This window comes from Pan paniscus, chromosome 14, assembly GCF_029289425.2.
Source record: "Pan paniscus chromosome 14, NHGRI_mPanPan1-v2.0_pri, whole genome shotgun sequence".
NCBI lineage: Eukaryota > Metazoa > Chordata > Mammalia > Primates > Hominidae > Pan > Pan paniscus.
The window spans coordinates 28,900,950-28,925,217 of NC_073263.2; the positions used below are offsets into that span (position 1 = coordinate 28,900,950).

At 40.7% G+C, this 24,268-nt stretch overlaps 1 protein-coding gene across 3 annotated transcripts in view; it reads left to right on the plus strand.

Moving 5' to 3' along the window:
- The window catches only part of MTUS2 (microtubule associated scaffold protein 2), a 680,252-nt gene that overhangs the window by 486,528 nt on the left and 169,456 nt on the right, over positions 1–24,268 (plus strand). For all 3 annotated transcript variants that reach the window (XM_063595693.1, XM_034936505.3, XM_034936506.3), the window contains one exon: positions 12,578–12,676. In XM_063595693.1, the coding sequence (XP_063451763.1) occupies positions 12,578–12,676 (99 nt within the window). The remainder of the gene's footprint in view (positions 1–12,577; positions 12,677–24,268) is intronic.

Sequence of the window (24,268 nt, forward strand, 5' to 3'; positions counted from 1 at the left end):
TATATTTTTGTATCCATTAATCATCCCCAATTCCCTGCAACCCCACTACCCTTCCCAGCCTCTGGTAACCTTCATTCTGTTCTCTATCTCCATGAGTTCAGTTGTGTTAATTTTATGCTAAGCGCTCTTAATCCACAGTCCCATTTTATTCTCACAATAACCTTGTGGAGTAGCTACTGTTGTCACCTATTTTACACAGGAGGAAACAAATGCTCAGAGAGTTCAAGTAACCTGCCTCAGGTCACACAGCTAAGGACACAGTAAAGCTGAATGTCTGGGCCCTTAATCATATGCTGAACAACCTCTTCATTGTGTCTTTTACCTAATTCCACCTCCAACTTGAAAATAATTGATATTTGTAATTACCACTTCTACTTTTTAGTGGCTACTGTCTCAACTGTGAATTATGATTTAAACAACTAAGTTAGTATTTAGTTTACACTTGGAAAAAATAGTGTAGATGAATATTATGAAAGATGATAAAGCTTTAAAAAGGTTACATATTGCAACCCTTACAGGTGAGTGCACAAAAAGGCAGACAAAAAAGGAACAAAAAGATTTGGTCAACACTCCACAAAAGTAAAAAAATCAAATAGCCAATAAGCATATTTAAATAGTGCTGAACATCATCAGTAATCAGAAGAATGCAATTCAAATCACAGCGAGGTGTATATCCATTAGAATGGTGACATTTTAAAAATCTGACCTTTTAAATATTAGTGAAGATGTACATGGGGAACTCTCATACAGGGCTGGTGGGAAAGGAGAAATCGACACAGCCACTTTGGGAAATAATTTCGTGTTATCTAGTAAACTTCCATGTGTGCCATAATTGAGGGTTTCTGCTCATAGATATAGGAGAAATTCATACACGTGTATCTAGAGACATGGACAAGCCTGTTCAAAGCAGCATTGTTCATAATGGCCAAAAACTAGAAGTGGGAGCAACTCAAACTTTCATTGATGTTAAATAAATGAATCTATTGTGATGTATGCACACAATGGGTCATTATTTGTCAATGCAACTGATGAACTGGGGCTACATGTGGATGAAAATTACAAGTACAATGTGTAGTAGAAATTGCAAGACCACAGAATCCAGACAGTGTGGTTTCATCCACGTCAAGTTTGTAAACAGACTTCAGGATATTGTTACCGCCACAGATGAAGTGGTAAAACTATGAGGAAAAGCAAGACATGATCACTACAGACATCTTGACAGTTGTTTCCTCGAATGGAAAGGCGGGGTTGAGACCTGACATCCCTCTGGCTGCCAGTGATCTTCTATTCCCACTCCTCACCTGGGTAACAATTGCATGGATGTTTGTTTTATAATTATGTGTTAAACTGCACAGATAAGTGTTAAGTATTGTATTTTATAATAGATATGTTTAAAACTGTATTATAGTAGTTGATTAAGAAAAATATGTGAATGAATATGTATAATTTGGTTTGAAATAATGCATTTAAATGGTTATGGCTGGTTGAGAATATGATGCAAATGAAGAAAAAGTGTATTTTTTGTACTTCTCTCTAATGAATACGTGTCCTTTCATAAGAAAGGAAATAACTTATTTTAATACTTCTGTACCTTGGATGGCTGAGTCTCAATCTGACATCCTAGCCAGATAACTTAGTTTAAACCATAAGCAATAGAAGCCAAAGACAGTTTAACTTATTCTTTACTTTCTATTTGTTTATTAGTCATTGTTTCCATTCAGTGGCAACTTCAATCACAAAGTTTCCCATTTATAAAAAAGAAGGCAAAAAATTGTTCAATTACTATCTAATCAAAGGTAGTCTTATTTAGCCTCCAATTGGAGTTTCAAGGGAGTTCAGACTCACTGGAGGGAAACTTAGTAAGAATATTTGCCTTGGTCTAGTGAAGTGGGACATCATAGAGGGCTAGAGACAATGTAGGCTGGGCTCAAAAACAAACCTCCAGCCTCATTCCCCACCCTGCTCTCCCTGACCTGCTGTCCCTTCACTCCGGTACCTTTGCACATGATCACTGCCCCCACATCCCTTCAACCCCACTGCTCTGCAGCGCCCTTGCCCTCTTGACAAAGTCTCGCATACTTCATGTCTCAGCTCAAACATAACCTTCTTCAGTGAAGCCTTACCTGGCTCCTCCTCCATGCTCCCAGAGAGAAATCTTTGCCCAAACCTCTGGGCTGGTGCTTGCTACAATATCTTATCATTACTTATTTACATGTCCCACTAATTGGTGAATTCCTAGAGCTGAGGATTCTGTCTTTTCACTTTGAAATCTCCAACAGCTAATACCATATCAAGTACAATGTAGCCAACCAATAAATATATGATAAATGAATGAATAAAGGAATGCTTGAGCTCTTTCAAGAAAATGATATCTCCGAAAAATTTTAAAAGGATGAGGCAGGCTTTCAAGTAAAACTACAGGATCTAACATGAGGACACTTAATACTAAATAGACCACGTTAGGGATTTTTAAATTTATATGGGGAGAATGTTAGCTTTAAAAAGGGCACAATTTTATTGTGCTTTTGAATTAATAGTGAAAATAAATTATTGGGTAGAAAGAGACAAATAATCCAGATCATTTCTTTTATTTGGCTTAATGAAAACTGCCACAGTGAATAAAATTCAAACATCTACCTGTGTAGCTTTAAAAATGCAAAGTATTTATTACCACTAGTTACTTATTCACATGCTCTCAGTATCTAATAGATCATGCAAAGTCCTGATTCCCCAAGAGAACTGGATTATTTTCTTCCTACAAATCCATCATATTCAGAGCTTTACTCATTTTGTTTCAAGCAGTATGTACAGGGATTTCTCATTAATCATTTACAACATGCCTGTTTATTATGTGGGGATAGAGAGGTACTAGGAAGAAACAAGAAAGATAAAAAGCTATTTCAAAATGTCAGGAATTCACCTAATCTCAAGGTTCATGTTATTTTCCATGGGGGAAGAATGTGATTAGTTAGTAATAATAACCAACTCATTTATTTACAAATATTTACTGAGTGGGCAATGCTTGTGAAGTGTATTGTCTAATGGGGAATATGGACAGGTGAGAAGGCATTCAACCCATAGTGTAGTAAAGCTGTGGCCCCAGAGCATTAGAACAGCAGGCTGAGGTGTGAAGGATGTGTTGGAGTAGAGGGAGGAGAGCTAATGGGAGTGTTGAAGAGGTAGGAGGCTGCTGCAGAGCTCTCCCTATAGGAGGCATGGCACTGGTGTGAATTACGAAGTTGCAGTGACTGTGAAAAAAAAAAGTGGACTAGATTTAAGACAGACAACAAGATGTATATTTCAAAAGATTTGGCATTTTATTGAGCATAAAGAAGTGAGAGAGGGAGGAGATGAAGGCAAGATCATTATTTATGGCTTGGGCAAAAAAGCACATTTACCAAGTTAGGGAAGCTAAAAATGAAAAGAGGTTTTGTTAGGTGACAGTGAGTTCAATTTTGGACATATGGAGTGTGATGTGCATGGGAGATATCCGAAGAGAAACATTCATCTATAGGTTGGAGATTATATAGAGAGATAAGATGTATAATAAGATATATGTCTACATGTATATGTGTATACACATATATGGAACACAAATATTAGGAGTTCCATAAAAACAACAGAGAAATCAGAGGAGAGGTAATTATGAAGCAACATATCAAGAAAATTTCCCAGAACTGCAGAATGAGAGTTTACAGATTAAAAGGGCCCACTAAGTGTCCAGCATAATGGATACAAAAAGATCCATCAGCATGAAATTTTACAACGCTGGGGAAAAGGAGAAGGCACCAAGAACTTCCCAAGAGAGCACACAGATCACACACAAAAGGCTGAGATTTAGAATAGCATCAGTAGGCTTATCAGTAGCAACCCTGGAAGCTAAAAGAGAAATGCCTTAGCATTTCTGGGGGAAATGACTGCCATGTGCCACGTTAAAATTCCACACTCAGCCAAGCAACCAATTGGATGAAGAAATCTTCAGCTTTGGAAGCTGTCAGGTAATTTACCTCATGTATACCTTTCTCCAGAAACTTAAAAAAAAATGTGCTCTACCAAAGTAAGGAAGCAGACCAAGAAAGAGGAAGGCATATGAATTGATAGAGAGGCAACAGCATAGTGAGATGGCAAGGGGATAGAAGGTTGTAACCAGAAAGAAGGATATGTGAATTTCAGAGGCGAAGTTTAAGGTGATGACAAGGTCCATGGTGATGCCCAGGGTCTTGATTCAGGGTGCCTCTTGGGTTGCAGGTGTCAAAGAACTGAAAGCTGGGATGCTGGATGAGTCATGCATTGGGGATTGCCAGTGTCAGGACCTGAGGGTAAAGGGGAAGACTGCACCTGGGGGGTGTGAGGGGCAGTAACCATGCTGTAAGAATAGTGTTCAATTAGCCAGCAAGAACCTTGGAACCTCAAAGGAAAGGTACTTTACACACGTGTGGGGCCTCATGTTCTAGTGGGGTATTTGGGAGTTTGAAGGAGACCTCCTGACCAGGACATAGTTGGATGTGGAGGAAAAACACCAGTGGCAACCATTTGAGAAAACTGCTCTGAGAGAGATTGAGGACAAAGGTAGGGGATGGAGGTTTTTTACCAAAGGAAGAAGGAGTTCTACATAGTATGGAGGAAGCATCAGAGGCAGAAAGGTTGGGGCCAGGGATAGAAAGAATGTTGGGATTTGCTGGCCCCCAGCATTTGAAAACAAATGGCTTAAGCCATTTCCTGGTCTCTTAGTCACCGCCTTCCTGCCCTCTCCCCAACACCCCGACTCTCTTCTAAGCTTTCTCACCCCTGCCCCTTGCTTCTTTCCTTCAAATGGAATCAGACTCTACTTGGATCCATTGTGCTTGTATGGGCAGGTGAGCAGGCAGGCAGTAGAACTCGTTACTTCTCAGGACTCACTGAGGCCACTGCAGTGTAGTGAAATGCAGGCTAAGTAGGGCCAGAAGTTGCAGGTTCAGCCACGTACTGGTAAATGCAGATATGTTACAAACTCCATACCTTCAGTTCCTTCATTTGCAAACCAATAATACCAATAATACCCACAGAGTTTGGACAGGTGTCGGGTGAGGTAACATACACAGAAGCAACTGCAACCTGGCATCTGATGTTTATAAATGCTTATGATAAATATCTCCCCCAAAAGTGTAACTTCCGTTACAGCTCATACCTGTGTCTTTCACTAGGACAGTGCCTCACAGGTTATTTGTGCTTAATAATGAATCGATCAGTGAATTTATTGGGCTTGGGGGGGACTTTACAAAGCTTTTACACATACACATATTTCAAAAACCACTTGTTCACTCTTCTGTCCTTACCTTTTCATAATAATCTTCAGAATTTATTATCCCTTAGTCTTATCCAGGTAATAATTAGGCTTCTAATGGAGGCCTAATTTTTCTAGGCCTCTATTAGAATACAGAAACCTCCCTATTCTCCCTTAAATTCCTAGCTACAATTTCTACCTTCATGCATGCAGTACATGTGTGTGTTGAAATGGAACAAACCTTAAATAGGTTAAAATCCACCTTCCCAATATTCAGATTGTTTCTCCTATTAACTTTAGTGCCTCAATATCAGATATTCCTCTTAATATTTAAAAAATTACTATTGGCAGCTGAAAACTGATTTCCTTTCCTCTAGTCCTTGCATCTAACTCTCCTGAGTTCGCTTGTGCGTGCGCTCTCTCTCTCTCTTTAGTTTATAACTCACCCAGGTTTCTTTTATTTGATATATTCTTATCGAGATAATGTTTCCTTTCTTCATTCTATCCAATCCCTATAAATCCTACCTTGAAATGTTCCCATTCAATTCGTCTTACAAATGGCATCAGAATCTGTATTTTCTGATTACATCATTCATGTTTTCTATTCACCTCCTTCCAGTTACACTGGAGTGATTATCATCACTTGCATTGTGGCCACCTTTGCTTTTCCCTCTTCTTGCTTTGCTCCATCTGCGTCTGCAATCCTCATGTTCCCTGTGTGGGCGCTGATCTGTGGGGCCAGGGCAGGGTCAGCCCCGTGGCATGTGCTTTCACAGGCAAGTGGAGGGAAAACTTCAGATACTTAGGGGATAAAGTCCGTTGCTGTATATATTTCTTTATCCTTTCTGTTTCTTATCTTTTCTTACTTATATTGAGATTTACTTGCAGGAATTTGCAGCCTATTGTATGTGAGATTAAGAGCCTATAAAAATGTTTTAGGTTTTTTTTTTGATGTGCTGATTTCTTTTTATTAAAAAAAGTATATAGCATTCTCTTAAATCTTGTTTTCCCATTTAGATGTGCTCAGTGAGGATCCTGAATTAGCTATTATCATTTGTTATTTCTTTTCCTTTTTTTTTTTTTTTTTTTTGAGATGACAGCCTCGTCCTCAGAGTGAGCCGTTATTCTTGTTTATGTTCAGGGACTCAGGGGACTAATGGAGACCAAGCAGTTAGTGACTTTCTGGTGAGTAAAAAGAGTTTCTTCATTTTTTAAAATCTATAATTGACACATTGAGCCATCACTCTTGATTGGGCAGCTTTAGGGCCTGCAAGTCATGTTTTCATGGCTCCTTTGCAATTGGTCTTTGTTTTAAGCATTTGTAATAAACAAGTTGTAAGTCACTTTTATGATGTCCGGTTCAGGAATAAAATACACAATGGTGCTTCTGCCAGCTGTTGTCAAAGCCACTGATACCATTGTGGAAGGCCCTTGTCCACGAGAGAAACTGAGCTTTTACACTCTTCTTCTCTTTTCTGAGACACTCTCTATGGATTGCTAGGCAGCACCCACCCCTGTAGGCTTTTGAGATGCTTCTTGCTACACTATGGCGAAACAGTCTAGGACCATCTGGGTTTGTAGTGATTGGCATTGGGTGAATATAATCAGTGCCAGTATTTCAAATTAAACTTAAGGGCTTCTCTTCTGAGACCAGACTGAGGCTGGCATTTCTTTCCCTCCTGCTGCCTTCTTCCTTCCCAGCAAAAGCCCCAGTGCTCTGGGGTTTGTGTACAAACATTCTTTCATGTAGCTCTGAATCTCCGTATAGATAAGGCACACGAGGAGCCTTCTTGACCAACATACGGCCCCATGAGAGAAAAGCCTGTGCATTTATTGATTAAGGAGCTATTTTCTCTGGCCGGCATTGTATTATTCAGCTCTTTTTTGGTTTCATATTAGAGAAACCTAATTCAAACTGCCTTAGGCAACAAGAAAGCAAAAGGGCAGAGGGATTTTGGGCTCACAGAACTGAGAGGTTCCGGAGGTCATGGTGACGTGAGGCATGACTGTCCCCCAGGGGGGACTTCAACCGCAGCGGCAGGAATACATTTTCATCTCCTGGCCCCTTGTTCCCCTCTCTTGGCTCATCCTCAGAAAGGCTCTCCCCACATGGGAACAAAGATGATCAGCAGCTGCTCCAGGCCCATATCCTGCCAGCTTGGGCATCTATCGAGTAGAGAATTTTTGTCTAGTAAATCCAGCAAAATTCCCAAGGTAGGGCTGTCATCGTCCCAACTCACGTCTTGTTTCATTCTCAAGCCAGGATACTGTGTAACACCAGAGCGGTGCAGAGCTCTGATCCAGCAAGCCTGTGTTGTACCCCCCCTTCAGGCCCTGGTGCATCAGGCCCCTACTCTGACCACATGAAACAAGAGGAGGGAAGGGTTGATTCCCCAAAGGTCAGCAGGGGTGCTGTTCAAAGGAGCTGTCAGGCCTAGTACGAGATGCCCGCTAGCCTTAGCAGCACAGAGTCTGCACTGGGGGAAAGAGATCAGGGAAAGCTGAATAGGGTCTAAGGAAATACTGCTATTCAAGAAAGGTAAAAAAAAATAAGGAAAAACTTCATAAATAAGTGTCAGGGACTCCAGGGACTAATAGAGACCAAGCAGTTAGTGAGTTTTTGGTGAGTAAAAAGAGTTTCGTCATTGATCCATTCAGTTAGACAGGGAAGCTGCAGTACGCTGAATACTGGCCCCTGAATATGTCCATGTATGAATCACCAGAACCTGTCAATGTTACCTTATAGGGCAAAAGGGACTTTGCATGAAGTTCAGGATGTTGAGATGGGGAGATTATCCTGGATTACCCAGATAGAGACAGTGTCATCATAAGCATCCTTGTAAGAGAGAGGCAGGAGGAATTAGAAAGACATGATGCAGGAAGCAGGGATCGGAGTGATTGCTTTCAAGATGGGAGAAGGGGCCACCAGCCAAGGAATGAAGGAAGCCACGAGAGGCGAACAAGGCAAGGAAACGGACTCTCCCCTGGAGAGTCTAGAAGGCACCAGCCTGGCCGACACCTTGGCTTCAGCCCAGTGAGCCTGATTTCAGACTTCTGACCTCCAGAACTAGAAGAGAATAAACTTGTGTTGTCTGAAACGGCTAAGTGATAATTTGTTACAGTGGTAATGGGAAAACTAAAACAGAATGAGCTGAAATTGAAGATGACCTGGAGTAGGCCAGGCAGACAAGGGAGAGGCTGAGCACTCAGCCTCCGTGAACAGCACAGGCTGAGACACCCAGGGTCACATGGAAACAGCAGGGGCACCTGGCAGAGGACAGGAGATCCTGGAGGATGCTTACCCCACACCATGGAGTTGGGACTTCCTACTGAAGCCCAGGGTAAGCTTTGGAAAGGTTTTAACAGTAAAATCATGGGATCTTGTTAAAGGCTTAAGGTCTTTCTGGCAGTGCTAAGGAGGGTGAGTTAGGTAAAGATGCAGAGGTTAAGGCACAAGACAGAAATTACTGAAGAGAATTTTGTAGTTGTCCCAACAAGAAATGAGGACTGAGCTGAGGTACAAAGTGAGAATGAATCAGGGGCCAGACTTAGGAGCTATTGAAGGTCAGAAAGACCTCGTCACTGCTAGATATGGTAGGATGAGGAAGAAGACTGACTGGTTTCTGGTTTCAGTGACTGGGAGGACAATTGACCAGGAGAGAAAATACAGGACAGAGAATAGGTTTGAGAAGAAGCTAACCAGCTCCATTTGGGGAACAGTGTTTTTTGTCATCAAACAGATAAGCAGTAATGTCTATTTGGCAGCTGAAAACAGGTCTGGATCCCGGGAGAGGTATCTGGGCCTACCTGGATTGGAAATCACAGATGTGGTCATCAGTGTACATAAGTCGGTGATGTGAGCCTGTTGAACGGATAAGCTCACTCAGAAGACTGGACAGGAGAAGGCTGAGGCTGCACTGGGGATACCTTGGTCCAGGTATCAGGAAAGAAGACAGAGTAGCCAAGAAGGCTGAGACAACAGCCGGGGGGCAGTAGGAAAACATGAGACCAAAGACCACACTAGCATTTCTAGACACTCAGGGATCTCATTGAGTGAAACGAAAGCTTACCGTGTATTTAGAAGACATTTAGGCTGAGTCTAGATTGTAAAAAAAATGGCAAGAAGAACAGAAGGTCTTGATTCATCTCTGTAATTATCTGTGCTATCAAGAATTCCCAGACCATACAAGAGTTCTCCAGGTAGCCTTGTGTTCCTATGGTAAGTTTTGCCAGCAAAGGGAGGGTAAAACTTTCGATTTGAGTTATTCCTATAGGATTGCTTGGACTAGACTTATCTGTCCTCATCCTTTTATGGATCAGACAAATTATTTTCATTAGTGGTTTGGTTTCTCTCCTTTTCTTTTTGCTTATTAGTTATTATACAAGTAATGTGTGATGATTACAAAATATGGAACTAATGCAGAAGCATATTAAAATAAAAAGTAAAAGCTCCTAAATCCTACTGATTAGAAGTAACCATTATTAAAAGTTTGGTACCTTATCTTTCAGATATTTTTACTTATTTCTAAGCATAATACATATGACATTTTGTGTTATGAAAATGGGGTAATTCCATGCATGCTGTTCAACTAGCTTTTTAATTTATCATGGGCAGCTTTCCATGCCAGTACAATATAGAGCTATGACATCCTTTTTAATGGCTGCATGGTACTCCCTGGTTTGAATATGCCACAGTTCATATAACTTATGTTATATATGTTATAATTTATGTTTTTGCATACTTGTAGAAGTGTTTCCAAGAGAGATTTATAGAAGTGGAATTGCAGGGTGAAAACTATCAATATTTGCATTTTTTATAAAATTCAAATTGTGCTCCATGAAAGCTGAATGGAAAACACTGAAAGGCTAAATAAATAATTGTATTTTGTTTTCCTTTAAGCACAAAACATTAGGTTTAGTGCAGATTTGGGGACTTTAACATTTCCCTTCTCAGCTTTCAGGAGTCTTAGTGTCTTTCCATATTTGTTGATACCTAAAATCAAAGCCAAGTGAAGGAAAAGAATGGGGAGCTTAGCCATATAGTGGGTACCCTGAGGGGTACCCGTGACTTCAGCAGAATGCAGTGGCTGGGCTTTCCATACCTGGAAGGTCCAGCCTTCTGTGAGCCCTGAAATGCCTGGGCAGACCTCCTGGAAAGAAGCCCAGAGGAGAGCAGGGGTTGGAGGGGTACACCCTTAGACCCTATCTGGGTCAAAGTTTGTGTTCTAGTGGGGACGGCAGACACTAAGCAAACAGGTGAGGATAGAATAGATTGTTGGGCAGTGACAAATGCTGTGAGGAAGAATGAAGCGGGTGAAGAGGAAACTGGCAGGTGATGAGAGGGCCACAGTAGCTGGAGCACCAGGCATGGTGAGGAGACCTTGCTGTGCTGAGACCTCCTGAATGGATGGATGAGCCATGCTTAAGGGCTAGAGGAAGAATATTCTGTGCAGAGGAACTCAAGCCACAGGAGGAAGCATGGCATGTTTGGGGACCAACAAGGCTGACATTGTGGCTGGCAGATGTGGGCAGGGACAGTGACAGCAGTATGTCTGTGAGGTCATCTAGGGCTACACTATCTGATATGGTGGCACATATCAATTAAATGATTGCTTAACTAAATGAATCGATTAAATGATTGAGACTGCACTGTCAGTAGGGCATGGGGCATGTTGGAAGAGCTGTTCTCAGACACTGTTTGTTGGGAATATGAATTAGTGGATCCTTTTGTTGACAATTGGACTGTGCATAGCAATACTGCAAAAGAGAAGACTGAATCCAGCAAAAGCAATTCTGTGCATTTGTCCTCTGAAGATCCTGGTCTGTGTGTACAAAGAAACAAGTAGAAGCTATTTCAGTGGCTAAACTTGTAACAATCTAAATGCTCATCCATAAGACGATGGTGAACTGAATTACAGTATGTCTTTGTCCATTTGTATGATGTGGCTTTTTTTTTTTTTTTTTTTTTTGAGACAGAGTATCACTCTGTCGCCCAGGCTGGAGTGCAGTGGCGTGATCTCGGCTCACTGCAAGCGCCACCTCCTGGGTTCACGCCATTCTCCTGCCTCAGCCTCCCGTGTAGCTGGGACTACAGGTGCCCACCACCATTCCTGGCTAATTTTTTGTAACTTTTAGTAAAGACGGGGTTTCACCGTGTTAGCCAGGATTGTCTCGATCTCCTGACCTCGTGATCCACCCGCCTCGGCCTCCCAAAGTGCTGGGATGACAGGCGTGAGCCACCACGCCCGGCCTGATATGGCTCTTTTTAAAAAAATATGTAAATACACTGATAAGAAAAAGATCTCCAAAAATGTGGGTAGGTAAAAAGAAATTGCAATGTTTATTTCATATATTTATCTAATAGCTGTATTTGTATATGTGTGTATATTTATAAATACCTAGGAAAAAATCTGGGAGAATAAACACAAAATTGCTAGTAGCAGTTACCTCTGGAAAGAAGAGTGAGGTCTCAGAGTTTGGGGGTGAGCATGGGGGTGACATTCATGGTCTGCATCGAAGGAACAACAGCAAGCTTTGTTTTTGAAATGACCTAACAGTGTGCTGAAGCCAAGGCAGGTTTGGGTTAATCTAGGTCTGTGTGATTTCGCTAATCTCCCATCCACTGCTGTTTGACATTCTGACAAACGTGATGTGAAGGTGAGCACTGTGCCCGGCACACAAAGGAGAAGCTGCACTGTGCCCTGGGTATTGCTGGACACAATATGAGGAGCGTCCACATGCTTTTGCTGGACCAGCTCTGGCAGCAAGTTCCACGAAGGCTTAGCTGCAGCCAAGAGAGCTGAAAGGCTCTCTAGGTCACCTCTGTGGACCCGCTGCATGGAAATTAATTAGAGTTGGACCATGTCCCCCGTGGCTTGGCTCCGGGTGATGCCGAAGTCATTAGCAGCTATGCGCAGCTACAGCGTCCTTCCCTGTCTTCTGAAAATTTGTTTCGGCAGAGAGAGGCAGGCAGACTAAATTGGTGGCTGAGGACGTAAAATTTTAATTCCCAGATAGTTTGGTCAGGGTTATTGGGGTGGCAGTGACCTTCAGAGAAGGGGGCGTTTTTCATCAAATCAGAGACAGCAGTGTCCTTACTTCTCCCCTGACCACTCAAAACTAAATTCCCTTTCCTATAAAGAAGTGTGTCATTCATCAAGCACAGGGGGTGGTGACCATAGCAACAAATCACCCAAATATTTCTTTTGTTGATATGTTTGACTTTCTTGAAGCCACCCTTTCCACAACTTATGGTGCCATTTCAGTTTTAAGTAGCTTACTTTCTACCTATTTCTCTTTTCCAACTATACACAGGAACAAAGAAAGATGCTCAGAAAGATCAAGATACGAATAAACCTGCTGTTTCATCTCCTAAGAGAGTAGCAGCTTCAACCACCAAGCTTCATTCACCAGGTATGTAAGAAATATGATGTGTTACTTGGGGGGATGACTTGAAGTTGGAATTTATCTTATTCAGATGTCGTTAATGGAGCAATGCCAACCCATGTGATTTACTTAATTGTTCCAGAGCTTGACATACATATGCTGATGTTTTCTGACTCTAGATGAAATGAACCAGCTGTTCACATCATTTAATCTTAAAAAACAAGATGTTATGCTATGTTTCAGTGGGAGAATCTTCTCTGTGTAGGGTTATCTGCTATTCCAATAGCAAGTAGAAATAATTTACAATTGAAAACACTTTAAAGATCTAACCTTAAGAAATAATATTGTCTAAAAGGAAGAAGAACAGAGATAATGGATATCAAATGATTTGTTAGTCTGTCAGCAAGGAAACCATTTATTTGCATTCAGATATGAATAAACTACATAAGGTTGCTTGAAAGTCAAAAATTGCTTATTATGAATATTCCTGGCCAGGTGTGGTGGCTCATGCCTGTAATCCCAGCACTTTGGGAGGCCAAGGCAGGTGGATCACTTGAGGTCAGGAGTTCCAGACCAGCCTAGCCAATATAGCGAAACCCTGTGTCTACTAAAAATATAAAAAATAGCTGGGTATGGTGGCTTTCGCGTGTAGTCCCAGCTACTTGGGAGGCTGAGGCAGGAGAATCACTTGAACTCGAGAGATGGGGGTTGCAGTGAGCCGAGATCACGCCACTACACTCCAGCCTGGGTGACAGAGTGAGACTTCATCTCAAAAAAAAAAAAAAAAAAAAAACAAAAAAAAAGAAGAGGAAGAGGGAGGAGGAGGAGGAGGACGAAGAGGGAGGAGGGAGGAAGGAGAAGAAAAGAAGAAGGAAGAAGAAGAAGAAGAAGAAGAAATCCTGTTGTAGGACATTCATGCCATTGTAGAACAGTATGTAACACAACTTCAAAAGATTGTCTTTAAGCCCAAAAATGGTGGCCATAATAGCAGCTAATATTTGAGCTCTAACTGCATGCCAGGTACTGCCCTGTGCTCTTTCAATATCTTAATTGATTTAATGTCCACAAAAACTCTGTGAGACAGGTTGTATTATTGCCCCTCTCTTTACATGTGAGGAAAGTGAGGCACAGACATTTCATTAATTTGCCCAAAGTCACAGGTAATAAGTAGTAGAGCCTTGGTTTTAACCTAAGCAATCTGTGTCCCGGACTTACATTGTTAGTTGCTACACTGTTAACCCAACAGCATGGAGAATAGAGAACTTATTAAAATTGCTGATTAATTTAAAATTTATGGAAAATAGGTCAAAGCCATAAATGTGAAGGACAGGAGACAAAGCCTGGTAATTGGGTGAGAGATCTGAGGACCCTGCATAAATCTGGAATTTCTAAAGGGTAACACCTTGGCCAGATGCACAAGGAAGGAAAAGAAAACTCACCCTGCGAGAGACTGACTGATTGCAGCTCCAGCTCTGAGGGAAGCCGAGGATGGGGAGCAAGCCCTCCCCCAGGAACCTTTGACCACAAGCCAGCCCCACTGCAGTTTAAGAGCTGGAGTCTGTGCTGCCACTGTGCTCTGAAAATCCAATTTAAAAGGCTGCAGTGCTCTGAAGATCCAATTTAAAATGCTGTAGTGCTTATGGCTACTTAGTCGACTAAGATGTGAAATCACACACACAAGGAAACAAGCCACCATAAATAAGGTCCTTATATTCTAGAGAAAAAGTAAAAATAATATGTAATTTTAGACTTAACCATGTTAAAATATCTGTTAAAATTTCTAAGATGACCAATAAAATACATATATATTGTTCTGAACCCTAGATGGGAAAATATTGGAATGAGGGGTTAAAAAAATTCAATCAATATAAAGGAAGGAAAAAGAAGGAAAGAAGGAAGGCCAGGAGGGAGATGGGAGAAATTGAAAGAATACAATAAGATATTAGAAATGAACTCAAATATGTCATAATGACTTACATGAACTATACTCTCTAAACTAACTCAAAGATTTAGATTACCAGAGCCAGGCGTGGTGGCTCGTGCCTATAATCCCAGCACTTTGGGAGGCTGAGGCGGGTGGATTACCTGAGGTCAGGAGTTCGACACCAGCCTGACCAACATGGTGAAACCCTGTCTCTACTAAAAATACAAAAATTAGCCAGGTGTGGTGGTGCGTGCCTGTAGTCCCAGCTACTTGGGAAGCTGAGGCAGGAGTATCATTTGAACCTGGGAGGCAGAGGTTGCAGTGAGCCAAGGTCACACCACTACACTCCAGCCTCGGCAACAGACTGAGATTCCTTCTCAAAAAATAAAATAAAATAAAATAAAAATTTAAAAAATAAATAACTAGACTGTGTTCACTTATTAAACAGTCCAAAGGTATGTTTCAAGTGCATTTTTATGCTGTAAAATCTAGCTTTAGATTGTTTCCAAAGTGTACTCCTAAAATATAAAAATATTAAAAATGTATAAGTAAAAGGATGGAAAATTAATATTTATACCAAAAAACTAAACTGAAGAAAGTTTGTGGCATTATAGTTGTAAAACATATCTATTGTGGAATAATGAACAAATACTAAACTACCCTATGCTTAAAGTATAGAACTTGGTAAGTTTTGCCATGTGTACGCAGCTGTGAAACCATCATCCCATGCAAGATAACACACATGTCCACCAACCTTCAAAGTTTCCTGGGACCCCTTTGTCATACCACCTGCCTACCATTCTACACCCCCACCCCAAACCCCAGACAACCACTGATCTGTTCTGTCACTAGAGATTAGTTTGTATTTTCTAAAATTTTATATAAATGGAATCATTTAATATGTATGCTAGTTTTACTGGCTTCTTTCAACATAATTTAGATTCATCCATCTGGTAATAACCAATTCCATTTTACTGGTGCGTAGAATTCTATTATATAGATATCACTATTTACTTGTTGATGGAAATTGGGGCTTTCCCCCCAGAATTTGGCTATCCTAAGTAAAGCCAAATCTTTGTACAAATGTACAAGATTTGTACAAATCTTGGTATGAACATCTGCTTCCATTTCTCTTGGGTAAATATCTAAGAATGAAATGGCTGGGTCATATGGTAGCTACATGTTTAACTTCTTAAAAATGCCAAACTGTTTTCCAAAGTGGTTGTACCATTTTACATTTTCAACAGTTGTATATGACAGTTCCAGTTTCTCCACATTCTTGCCAACCCTTGATATAATCAGTCTTTTTTTATAGACATTCTAATAGGTGTGTCATGATACCTCATTGTGGTTTTAATTTGCCTTTTGCTAATAACTGATGATGTTATAATGTTGACTATCTTTCTATGTGTTTGACAGCTGTATATGTTCTTTGATAAAATATCTATCCAAATATTTTTCCATTTTTTAAATTGGGTTTTCTTATTGAATTTTGAGAGTTTTATATTCTGGATATAATTCTTATGTTATAAATTACTATAAATTTTATTAATTTACAAAAATAGTATTCATTTTCCATATATAAAAATATATTTGATAATAGAAAAATCCAAATTCTGCCAAAATATGTTTAAAGAGGTACATTTTGAGTCAGTATGAGTGACCATGGCCCAGGCCACACAATCTCAAGAAGTCCTGATAAAGTGTGCCTGAAGCAGCCAGATTACAGCTTGATTTTATACATTTCAGGGAGACATGAATTGCAGGAAAATCATAAATCAATATGAGGAAGGCATACATTGGTTTGGCCTTAAAAAGGCCAGACCGCTCAAAGCAGAGGGCTGGGGAGATCATAGGTGGGTTTTAGGGATTCTTTAGTTGACAGTTGGTTGGGATAGTTAAGCTAATGTCTAAAACTTGAAATCAGTAGAAAGGAATGTTTGAGTTAAGCTAAGGGGGTTGTGGAGACCAAGGTTCTTAGTATGTAAATGAAGCCTCATATGTGGCAGCCCTCAGAGAGAATAGATGGAAAATGTCTCTTTGCAGATTTCAAAGCTCTCAGGCTCTCAGTTAATCTCTCCAGATCTGAGAAAGCCTAGAAAGGGAGAGGTCTGACTACATTAATGGAACATTAATCTGATGCAAATTATTCCCACAAAAGACAGCTTTGCAGGGTCATTTTAGTCTGATGATCCTGTGGCAGCCGTTTCAAAACATGTTAAAGAAATATACTGTAGGATAAAATCTTTTTTACTTCTTTCAGCATCTGCTATCTGTCATGTTATGCTGTGTACCAGAGTCAGGTTGGAAAGCAAGCTACATTATATAGGGTTCATAAAACCTGTCTGATGAGATTTTATGGTTTGTAGGGTGTGACTCCCCCAGGCCCTTAGATAGGAATTTGGGCAAAAGAAAAAGAAGGTCATTAGTCCTCACATTTAAAAACTATTATTTTATGTTGCATGCAGCTCATTATATTTGTAAGTGGTAGATAATTACAGATTTCTATTATAATATTTTAATATAACCTTTTTTAAAATTATACTTTAAGTTCTGGGATACATGTAGAGGACGTGCAGGTTTGTTACATAGGTGTACACGTGCCATGGTGGTTTGCTGCACCCATGAACCCATTACCTGCATTAGGTATTTCTCCTAATGCTATCCCTCCCCTAGCCCCCCACCCCCGACACGCCTGGGCTTGTGATGTTCCCCTCCCTGTGCTCCCTGTGTCCATGTGTTCTTGTTATTCAGCTCCCACTTATGAGTGAGAACATGTGGTATCTGGGTTTCTGTTCCTGTGTAAGTGTGCTGAGAATGATGGTTTCCAGCTCCATCCATGGCCCTGCAAAGGACATGAACTCATCCTTTTTTATGGCTGCATAGTATTACATGGTGTATATGTCTCACATTTTCTTTATCCAGTCTATCACTGATGGGTATTTGGGTTGATTCCAAGTCTTTGCTATTGTGAATAGTGCTGCAATAAACATACATGTGCATGTGTCTTTTTTTTTTTTTTGAGATGAAGTCTCACTCTGTTGCCAGGCTGGAGTGCAGTGGTGTGATCTTGGCTCACTGCAACCTGTGCCTCCTGGGTTCAAGCAATTCTCCTGCCTCAGCCTCCTGAGTAGCTGGGACTACAGGTGTGTGCCACCACACCTGGATAATTTTTTTATTTTTAGTAGAGATGGGGTTTCACCATGTTGGCCAGGCTGATCTCAAACTCCTGACCTCAGGTGATCCACCCATCTCAGCCTCCCACAGTGCTGGGATTACAGGTGTGAGCCACTGCGCCTAGCTGCATGTGTCTTTATAATAGAATGATTGATAATTCTTTGGGTATATATCCAGTAATGGAATTGTTGGGTCAAATGGTATTTCTGGTTCTAGATCCTTGAGGAATCACCACACTGTCTTCCACAATGGTTGAACTAATTTACACTCCCACCAACAGTGTAAAAGCATTCCTATTTCTCCACATCCTCTCCAGCATCTGTTGTTTTCTGACTTTTTAATGATCGCCATTCTAACTGGTGTGAGATGGTATCTCATTGTGATTTTGATTTGCATTTCGCTAATGACCAGCTTTTTTTTCATGTGTTTGTTGGCCACATAAATGTCTTCTTTTGAGAAGTGTCTGTTGATTTCCTTTGCCCACTTTTTGATGGGGTTGTTTGCTTTTTACTTTTAAATTTGTTTAAGTTCATTGGAGATTCTTGATATTAGCCTTTTGTGAGATGGATAGATTGCAAAAATTTTCTCCCATTCTGTTGGTTGCCTGTACACTCTGATGCTAGTTTCTTCTGCTGTGCAGAAGCTCTTTAGTTTATTTAGACCCCATTTGTCGATTTTGGCTTTTGTTGCCACAGCTTTTGGTGTTTTAGTCGTGAAGTTTGCCTGTGTCTAGGTCCTGAATAGTATTGCCTGGGTTTTCTTTTAGGGTTTTTATGGGTTTAGGTCTTATGTTTAAGTCTTTAATCCATCTTGAGTTAATATTTTTGTAAGATGTAAGGAAGGGGTCCAGTTTCAGTTTTCTGCATATGGCGAGCCAGTTTTCCCAACACCATTTATTAAATAGGGAATCCTTTCCCCATTGCTTGTTTTTGTCAGGGTTGTCAAAGATCAGATGGTTGTAGATGTGTGGCATTATTTCTGGGGCCTTTATTCTGTTCCATTGGTCTATATATCTGTTTTGGTACCAATACCATGCTGTTTTGGTTACTGTAGCGTTATAGTATTGTTTGAAGTCAGGTAGCGTGATGCCTCCAGCTTTGTTCTTTTTGATTAGGATAATCTTGGCAATGCAGACTCTTTTTTGGTTCCATATGAAATTTAAAGTAGTTTTTTTCTAATTATGTGAATAAAGTCAATGGTAGCTTGATGGGGATAGCATTGAATCTATGAATTACTTTGGGCAGTATGGCGATTTTCACGATACTGATTCTTTCTGTCCATGAGCATGGAATGTTTTTCCATTTGTTTGTGTCCTCTCTTATTTCATTGAGCAGTGGTTTGTAGTTCTCCTTAAAGAGGTCCTTCACATCCCTTGTAAGTTGTCTTCCTAGGTACTTTTTTCTCTTTGAGCAATTGTGAATGGGAGTTCACTCATGATTTGGCTCTCTGTCTAGTATTGGTGTATAGGAATCTTGTGATTTTTGCACATTGATTGTGTATCCTGAGACTTTGGTGAAGTTGCTTATCAGCTTAAGGATATTTGGAGCTGAGACGATGGGGTTTTCTAAATATATAATCATGTAATCTGCAGAGACAGTTTGACTCCCTCTCTTCCTGTTCGAATATCCTTTATTTGTTTCTCTTGCCTGATTGCCCTGGCTAGAGCAATACTTCCAAATTTCATATGGAACCGAAAAAGAGCCATATAGCCAAGACAATCCTAAGCAAAAAGAACAAAACTGGAGACATCATGCTACCTGACTTGAAAGTATATTACAAGGCTACAGTAACCTTCCAATACTATGTTGAATAGGAGTGGTGAGAGAGGGGATCCTTGTCTTGTGCCGGTTTTCAAAGGGAATGCTTCCAGCTTTTGCCCATTCAGTGTGGTATTGGTTGTGGGTTTATCATAAATAGCTCATAGTATTTTGAGATATGTTCCATAAATACCTAGTTTATTGAGAGTTTTTAGCATGAAGCACTGTTGAATTTTATCAAAGGTCTTTTCTGCATTTATTGAGACAATCATGTGGTTTTTGTCATTGGTTCTGTTTATGTGATGGATTAGGTTTATTGATTTGCATATGTTGAACCAGCCTTGCATCCTAGGGATAAAGCCAAGTTGATCATGGTGGATAAGCTTTTTGATGTTCTGCAGGGTTCAGTTTGCCAGTATTTTATTGAGGATTTTCTCGTTAATGTTCATCAGGGATATTGGCCTGAAATTTTCTTTTTTTGTTGTTGTGTCTCTGCCAGGTTTTGGTATCAGGATGACGCTGGCCTCATAAAATGAGTTAGAGAGGAGTCCTTCTTTTTCTGTTGTTTGGAATAGTTTCAGAAGGAATGGTACCAGCTCCTCTTTGTACCTCAGGTAGAGTTCGGCTATGAATCCATCCGGTCCTGGGCCTTTTTTTGTTGATAGGCTATTAATTACTGCCTCAATTTCAGAACTTGTTATTGGTCTATTCAGGGATTCTACTTCTTCCTGGTTTAGTATTGGGAGGGTGTATGTGCCCAGGAATTTATCCATTTCTTCTAGATTTTCAAGTTTATTTGAGTAGAGGTGTTTATAGTATTCTCGGATGGTAGTTTGTATTTCTGTGGGATCAGTGGTGATATCCCCTTTATCATTTTTTATTGCGTCTATTTGATTCTTCTTTCTTTTCTTCTTTGTTAGTCTGGCTAGTGGTCTATCTAATTTGTTAATCTTTTCAAAAAACAAGCTCCTGGATTCATTGATTTTTTTTGAAGGGTTTTTCGTATCTCTGTCTCCTTCAGTTCTGCTCTGATCTTAGTTATTTCTTGTCTTCTGCTAGCTTTTGAATTTGTTTGCTCTTGCTTCTCTAATTCTTTTTTTTTTTTTTTTTTTTTCGGAGACAGAGTCTCGCTCAGTCGCCCAGGCTGGAGTGCAGTGGTGCGATCTCGGCTCACTGCAAGCTCCGCCTCCTGGGTTCATGCCATTCTCCTGCCTCAGCCTCTCGAGTAGCTGGGACTACAGGTGCCCGCCACTACGCCTGGCTAATTTTTTTGTATTTTTAGTAGAGACGGGGTTTCACTGTGTTAGCCAGGATGGTCTCGATCTCCTGACCTCATGATCTGTCCGTCTCAGCCTCCCAAAGTGCTGGGATTACAGGTGTGAGCCACCGCGCCCGGCCTTCTCTAGTTCTTTTAATTGTGATGTTACAGTGTCGATTTTAGATCTTTCCCGCTTTCTCCTGTGGGCATTTAGTGCTATAAATTTCGCTCTAAACGCTGCTTTAGCTGTGTCCCAGAGATTCTGGTACGTTGTGTCTTTGTTCTCATTGGTTTCAAAGAACTTATTTATTTTTACCTTAATTTCATTCCTTACCCAGTAGTCATTCAGGAGCAGGTTGTTCAGTTTTTCTGTAGTTGTGCAGTTTTGAGTGAGTTTCTTTTCTTTCTTTTTTTTGAGATACAGTGTCGCTGTTGTTGCCCAGGCGGGATTGCAATGGCATGATCTCAGCTCACTGTAACCTCCACTTCCTGGGTTCAAGTGATTCTCCTGCCTCAGCCTCCCAAGTAGTGGGGATTATAGGCATGCACCACCATGCCCAGTTAGTTTTGTATTTTTAGTAGAGATGGGGTTTCTCCATGTTGGTCAGGCTGGTCTCTAACACCCTACCTCAGGTGATCCGCATGCCTCAGCCTCCCAAAGTGCTGGGATTACAGGCTTGAGCCACCGCAACCGGCCTTGAGTGAGTTTCATAATCCTGAGTTCTAATTTGATTGCACTGTGGTCTGAGAGACTGTTTGTTAGGATTTACATTCTTTTGCATTTTCTGAGGAGTCTTTTACTTCCAATTATGTGGTCAATTATAGAATAAGTGTGATGCGGTGCTGAGAAGAATGTATATTCTGTTGATTTGGGGTGGAGAGTTCTGTAGATGACTATTAGGTCCGTTTGGTCCAGAGCTAAGTTCAAGTCCTGAATATCCGTGTTAATTTTCTGTCTCATTGATCTGTCTAATATTGACAGTGGGGTGTCAAAGTCTCCCACTATTATTGTGTGGGAGTCTATGTCTTTTTGTAGGTCTCTAAGAACTTATTTTATGAAGCTGAGTGCTCCTGTATTGGGAGCATATATATTTAGAATGGTTAGATCTTCTTCTTGCATTGATCTTGTTACCATTATATAATGCCCTTCTTTGCCTTTTTTGATCTTTGTTGGTTTAAAGTCTGTTTTATCAGAGACTAGGATTGCAACCCGTGTTTTTTTGTTTTGTTTTGTTTTGTTTTTGCTTTCCATTTGCTTGGTAAATATTCCTCCATCCCTTTGTTTTGAGCCTGTGTGTGTCTTTGCACGTGAGATGGGTCTCCTGAATACAGGACACCAATGAGTCTTGACTCAATTTGCCAGTCTGTGTCTTTTAATTGGGGCATTTAGCCCGTTTACATTTAAGGTTAATATTATTATGTGTGAATTTGATCCTGTCATTATGATGCTAGCTGGTTATTCTGCCAGTTAGTTGATGCAGTTTCTTCATGGTGTCAATGGTCTTTACAATTTGGTATGTTTTTGCAGTGGCTGGTACCGGTTATTCCTTTCCATGTTTAATGCTTCCTTCAGGAGCTCTTGTAAGGCAGGCCTGGTGGTGACAAAATCTCTCAGTATTTGCTTGTCCGTAAAGGATTTTATTTCTCCTTCACTTTTGAAGCTTAGTTTGGCTGGATATGAAATTCTGGAAAATATTTTCTTTAAGCATGTTGAATATTGGCCCACACTCTCTTCTGGCTGGTAGTGTTTCTGCAGAGAGATCTGCTGTTAGTCTGATGGGCTTCCGTTTGTAGGTAACCTGACTTTTGTCTGTGGCTGCTACTAACATTTTTTCCTTCATTTCAACCTTGATGAATCTGCTAATTATGTGTCTTAGGGGTGCTCTTCTCGAGGAATATCTTAGTGGTGTTCTCTATGTTTTCTGAATTTGAATGTTGGCCTGTGTTGTGGGAAGTCAGGGACCCTGAACGGAGGGACCAGCTGAAGCCACGGCAGAAGAACATAAATTGTGAAGATTTCATGGATATTTATCACTTCCCCAATCAATACTCTTGTGATTTCCTATGCCTGTCTTTACTTTAATCTCTTAATCCTGTCATCTTCGTAAGCTGAGGAGGATGTACGTCACCTCAGGACCCTGTGATGATGGCGTTAACTGCACAAATTGTAGAGCATGTGTGTTTGAACAATATCAAATCTGGGCACCTTAAGAACAGGATAACAGCAATGTTCAGGGAACAAGGGAGATAACCTTAAAGTCTGGCTGCCTGTGGGCCAGGCGGAACAGAGCCATATTTCTCTTCCTTCAAAAGCAAATAGGAGAAATATCGCTGAATTCTTTTTCTCAGCAAGGAACATCCCTGAGAAAGAGAATGCGTCCCTAAGGAGAGGCCTCTAAAATGGCTGCTTTGGAGATGACCATATCTTTTACAGTCGTAGATAAGGGATGAAATAAGCCCCGGTCTCCTGTAGTGCTCCCAGGCTTATTAGGACAAGGAAATTCCTGCCTAATAAATTTTGGTCAGACCGGTTGTCTGCTCTCAAACCCTGTCTCCTGATAAGATGTTATCAGTGACAATGTGTGCCCGAAACTTCATTAGCAATTTTAATTTCACCCTGGTCCTGTGATCTCACCCTGGGTCCATTTGCCTTGTGGTATTTTATTACCTTGTGAAGCATGTGATCTCTGTGACCCACACCCTATTCGTACACTCCCTCCCCTTTTGAAAATCACTAATAAAAACTTGCTGGTTTTGCGGCTTGGGGGGCATCATGGAACCTGCCAACATGTGATATCTCCCCCAGACACCCAGCTTTAAAATTTCTCCTTCTGTACTCTTTCCCTTTATTTCTCAGACCGGCCAACACTTAGGGAAAATAGAAAAGAACCTATGTGAATTATCGGGGGCGGGTTCCCCCAATAGGCCTGTCTTGCTAGGTTGAGGAACTTCTGCTAGATAATATCCTGAAGAGTGTTTTCCAACTTGGTTCCTTTCTCACCATCACTTTCAGGTACAGTCAAACATAGGTTTGGTCTTTTCACGTAGTCCCATATTTCTTGGCAGCTTTGTTCATTCCTTTTCATTCTTTTTTCTCTAATCTTTTCTTCACCCTCTACTTCATTAAGTTGATCTTCAATCTCTGATATCCTTTTTCCTGCTTGATCGATTTGGCTATTGAAGCTTGTGTGTTTCATGAAGTTCTTGTGCTGTATTTTTCAGCTCCGTCAGGTCATTTATATTCTTCTCTAAACTGGTTATTCCAGTTAGCAATTCCTCTAACCTTTATTCAAGGTTCTTAGATTCCTTACCTTGCCTTCCAAAGCCTACTTCTGTCAGTTCGTCGAACTCATTCTCCGTCCAGTTTTGTTCCCTTGCTGGCCAGGAGTTGTAATCCTTTGGAGGAGAAAAGGCATTCTGGTTTTTGGAATTTTCAGCCTTTTTGTGCTAGTTTTTCCTCATCTTCATAGATTTATCTACCTTTGGTCTTTGATGTTGGTGAC